This window comes from Galeopterus variegatus, unplaced genomic scaffold (assembly GCF_000696425.1).
Source record: "Galeopterus variegatus unplaced genomic scaffold, G_variegatus-3.0.2 Scaffold10785, whole genome shotgun sequence".
Classification (NCBI taxonomy): domain Eukaryota; kingdom Metazoa; phylum Chordata; class Mammalia; order Dermoptera; family Cynocephalidae; genus Galeopterus; species Galeopterus variegatus.
The window spans coordinates 19,468-24,687 of NW_007736896.1; the positions used below are offsets into that span (position 1 = coordinate 19,468).

A 5,220-nucleotide genomic window follows, 5' to 3' on the forward strand; every position below is an offset into this window, starting at 1 on the left:
AGCGGGAACCGGTCTGTATGTGGGATCCGAACCCTCGGCGGGAGCGCCACCAGGCCGGCCCGAGCCTTAGTTTTCTCATCAGTGAAATGGGAATAGTACCAGGTGCACCATCCAGTGTTCTCAAGATTTACATGAAATGATGATGTCAAGTGCTTGCCATGCTACCTTGTAAAAAGACAGCTTCAATAAATGGTATTGTGAGGATCGTTTATTCACTCAGCAAACACTTCCTGGGTGTCACTGAAGCTGGGGAGCTATTCCAAGCTCTGGCGATATGGCAGTGAACACAGACGTCGCCCTGCAGGATGTGAGGAAGGGACTCTGACAGTAACTGAGAAAACATCAGACACTCATCAGGATCATGCATGAATGAAAACAGTGGGCATTGAGAGAGGATTCCTAGGTGTTCAGTGGCAGACTGCTGAGGTCTGGATGACAAGAAGGAGCCCACCACCTAAATATATTAAGACATAAAGTAGGTGGATTTTTTTTTAATTGAATGTAGTTTAGTATCTCATACTGTGTGAAGGATCCTTAGCATTGGTGTGATCAACAACCCCATTTAAATGCCACAGGAGGATCCAGAAAGTTCATGGCATCTATTAATTTGTAAAGACAAAACTCTTAATCATCATTAAAGGATTAGAGCAGGGTTTCTCAACTTTGGTACTATTGAATATTTGGTCAAACAATTCTTTCTTGTGGGGGGCTGTCCTGGGCGTTGTAGGATGTAGCAACATCTCTGGCCTCTACCCACGAGATGCTGGTAGCACCGCCCCTTCTCCCAAACTGTGACAATTGAAAATGTCTCCAGACATTGCCAATATCCCCTGGGGTACGATATTGTCCAGGGTTTGTAACCACTTGATTAAGGGAAATAATGCCTGCAGAGCCCCCAGCAGGAACTTGGGTTTCTACCAGCTGGATTTATGCAACAAAGTCACATTAGAANAGCCCCCAGCAGGAACTTGGGTTTCTACCAGCTGGATTTATGCAACAAAGTCACATTAGAAAAAATGCCCACAACTGACTCCCCCAAATACATGTGCCAATTAGAGGCAACTTCACAAAGTTCTTAAATTGAAGACACTGCAAATGACCCTCAATGGTCTGTTAAATTATCATGACCTCCAATACTGATAGTAATGAAGCTGTGCTCTTCTGCCTATACTTTTAAAATTTTATTAAACTACACAGTCTCCTATAACACGAGCAATAGTATTACTATCCTCTGCAGTGCTGTACTGTTCATAATTTAAATAATGCTACATTTTCTCTTTCTAAAATATTTCACACACTAAATAGTAGTCTTTACCAACACCATTACTACCATATTTTAGTGTGCTACATTGTAATACTGTGTTCTCCTCAGTACTGCTAATGAAGAAATGCCCACAACTGACTCCCCCAAATACATGTGCCAATTAGAGGCAACTTCACAAAGTTCTCAAATTGAAGACACTGCAAATGACCCTCAATGGTCTGTTAAATTATCATGACCTCCAGTACTGATAGTAATGAAGCTGTGCTCTTCTGCCTATAATTTTAAAATTTTATTAAACTACACAGTCTCCTATAACACGAGCAATAGTATTACTATCCTCTGCAGTGCTGTACTGTTCATAATTTAAATAATAATGCTACATTTCCTCTTTCTAAAATATTTCACACACTAATAGTAGTCTTTACCAACACCTTTACTACCATATTTTAGTGTGCTACATTGTAATACTGTGTTCTCCTCAGTACTGCTAATGAAAGTATAGTACATGGAGCTACCCAGTATTTAATTTTAAAACAAAGTTATCACATATTATCTTGACTATGCTGCATTTTGCTATTCTACCCTCGATAAATATTGCAATTCTTCTACTATGCTTTTATGAACTCTACCTCGTATATACGTATAAATGTATTTTTTATAATTACGTGTATACATACATATATATGAAATATTTCTCAATTTTAGGAAGAATATTGCTACAATATTACACTATGGTTAGCTGTAGATGCCTTCTGAATCTGTTACTAATTATACTAAATGTTACGGCCTGAAATTTTAGTAACTAATTGTGCTACATCATGCTATATTAAACCATATCACACTGTAGTCCATCTCAATAATTAGTGGTAAACTATACATTCTAATAAAAAGTTCTCTGATACGATACTTCTGGATATTGTTGGTATCAATCACATTAATATTGCATACAGAAATCTCCTACTTCAAACTCAATGACAGAATAATATTCGATGACTCCTTGCCCTTTGCAGCAACAACGACATCCCCGGGCAGCACTACACCACAGGGGTGCACACGATCGCCCCGTGTCGGTAGCACTGCTTTTACTGCTGCTACTACTAACTTGCCTACTTGCTTAAATGTTTATTGAGGGTCCACTCTGACTCACTCTTCTTGGAGATGGGAATATAGCAGTAAGGACAAAATCCCTGCCTTTTTGGTGCTTATATGCTCCTGGGGAGAGACAGACAATAAATAATTCCAAAATAACTGCTGTGGCTCTGACTCACTCTTCTTGGAGATGGGAATATAGCAGTAAGGACAAAATCCCTGCCTCTTTGGTGCTTATATGCTCCTGGGGAGAGACAGACAATAAATAATTCCAAAATAACTGCTGTGGAGGAGATCTACTCAACAACGGGCCGAGAGGAGAAGCCCTTGCGGGTTCATCTCTGAGTGGTTCAATGTTTTTGGTTTGAGAAGCTGAGTCAGTGGGGAGAAAAAGGTTTGGTAGAGGAGGATAGAGAGTTGCACTTAAGACACATTAAATTTGAGAAAATTATTCAATATCCAGATACATAAATTGTATGTCCAGTTGCTTGGTGCTGTAGTGGGAAGAGAATTTGAGGAGCCTGGTGGGTTATTCACACCAATGTGATGCCAGGTGACGCCATGAAGCACGGTCTGATTCAACTATGCTATCTTTATGTTACAAGCAATGTAATAAAAATCAAGCCACTCCACTGTTAAGAATGGGATAGAGGGTGAAGTTATAAATATCTATATTATGATATTTTGCAACATTAATATTAAATTATGGGCATTGCAACATATTTGCCTTATTGTTACTAGTTCTTTAGACTAGAAAATGGTAGGTCATATATTATTTTTGTTAAAAGTTACATTATAATATGATTGCTCTCTCTTATAAATCACTTAAATCTATGAAAAGTTCACCTTTCTTAGTCTGAGGGTACTTCAAAAAGTTCATGGAAAGATTCTATCTTTCCATAGATTTCATGGGGAAAATGTTGATGGGAAAATAAAATTAAAGGATAATACGAATCTTTCCTTGAACTTTTTCAAGTACCCTTGTATTAAGCTTAACTTTCCTCTGACCATCACCTTAGGTATAAATGGAATATCTTTATACTTGTGAATTCATGTGTTTAGGGAGTTTAGAGACTTATCATTCCACCGTAATAAATTGTGACTCATCTGATATTGATATATCATTGTAAATACAACACATTTTGATATTTGTATGAGCAACAAATTAACTCATTCACTTAGTGCACATTTGTGAATAACAGCAATGAGCACAATTCTATAGCCCCACAGGTTGTTAAAGTTTTGACAGGTTAGCACGTATTAGTGTCGTTATATCAAGAATAGCACTGGAGGCATAGTAATTTAAACAAGTACAAGAGTATTTCAAAAAGTTCGTGGAAAAATAGAACTAAAAGATAATACTAATCTTTCCATGAACTTTTTTAAAGTACCCTTTAAAAAGTACCCTTGTTTAACAGTATAGTGCTGTTATTCCTATAAACACTGGAATCATGTTAGTATAAAATAGTATGATAACATCAGTTTTTCTAAAATATTAACAGGGTAATGTGGATCTTAGAAGAGCTTAAGTGGTATTCTCCAGATGACTCTTAGATGTCTGTCCTATAAAGTAAAGCCTTCTCTACCTAAGCATGGAAATTATTCCACTTTATTTGGTAACCGTGATCCAACGGAATCTGTTTTCTTTGGTTCAGGATCCAGTGTTGTAGAAATGCTTGCAGGTCTGGGTAGTTTCACATCTTGAAATATTTGAGATCTAATTTCATCTCTTGTTTATGGGGAAAGCCAGAAGCCAAATGCTTAAGCAATAAGCTTGAGAATCATTTTTAGTTGTTCTTTTCTCCTTCAAGTCTTCTCAGAATGAATTCCTAGGATTTATGACTTCTTTATTTCTATTCCCAAATACTTCAACACTTGAATATTATGAGAGTTTGTGTTCTCATCCAAATTATGATCTCTATTGAAGTTTGGTTCAACAGATTTGAGTTCTGTGTAATAAACTCTTCCCATGTAGATGATATTTTGATTTACTTCTGTAAATATTTTTATAACAGAATGGAGCATCTAAACAATTGTTAGTTAAATATTTGTCTGAATCTGCTTGAGAACAAAGGCTCTCCCAACAACCATCCTTTACTGGTTTCTGGAAGGGGTGACTTTTTCCCCATGAATTATTTTTTAGTCTGTACTCTCAGTAACAAAGTGATGATAAAATCCAAACAAGGAGATTATGATTTTAATATACTTTATTTAAAAAGTACACAGTTTTAAATTAGTTTCAATGGGTTTCAAGCAGAAGGGACACTGCCTACCACTTGCAGTCCCATTTCTGATGAAGGGTGATTATCATGTGGCAAACTCACATTTGCATGAGTGGCAAAATAAAAAGATAACTTCTTTGTCGACATATCGTTAAGAGGTTATATCACACACAGTTTAAAATCATGAGATGCTGATGGTTGGACTATACTTCATGTTTCCTATGTTGCACCATATTTTGGTTCACAGTTTATCCATGATTTAGCATGCCAAGAGAACATCTCAGTCAGTGTCACCTTGAGAAGAGCATCAAAAGCAGAGGGAGCAGGAGGAGGACTGCCTCGGCCTGGAGACTCAGCGCACCCCCACACTCCCGTGCATTCTCCTACGGGGAAAGGCAGGGTGTGGTTAGAGCAGAAATGGCTCCCACAATCCCTTAATTTTTTCAAGCCAGATTGATTCCCCAACCTCTCTCCCTTTTCCAGTATAAGAACAAAGTCTTCTGGGATCTAGATCATGTGGGGATATGGATCTGTCTAAACTTTATCAAGTTAGAGAAGAGAATCTCTGATTTCTGTTGTCAATGCATAAAATATTCTAAATTACTCTTTGCATATTATCATGTAGAGCATTCAAGAGGTAAAGGG

At 37.5% G+C, this 5,220-nt stretch overlaps 1 protein-coding gene across 1 annotated transcript in view; it reads right to left on the minus strand.

Moving 5' to 3' along the window:
* Positions 1-4,542: 4,542 nt before the first annotated feature.
* LOC103610230 (voltage-dependent calcium channel subunit alpha-2/delta-3-like) overlaps positions 4,543-5,220 on the minus strand; it is a 4,756-nt gene continuing 4,078 nt past the window's right edge. Inside the window, exon 3 of the mRNA XM_008594433.1 lies at positions 4,543-4,958. Coding sequence (XP_008592655.1) covers positions 4,866-4,958 — 93 coding nt within the window. The 3' untranslated portion in view covers positions 4,543-4,865. The remainder of the gene's footprint in view (positions 4,959-5,220) is intronic.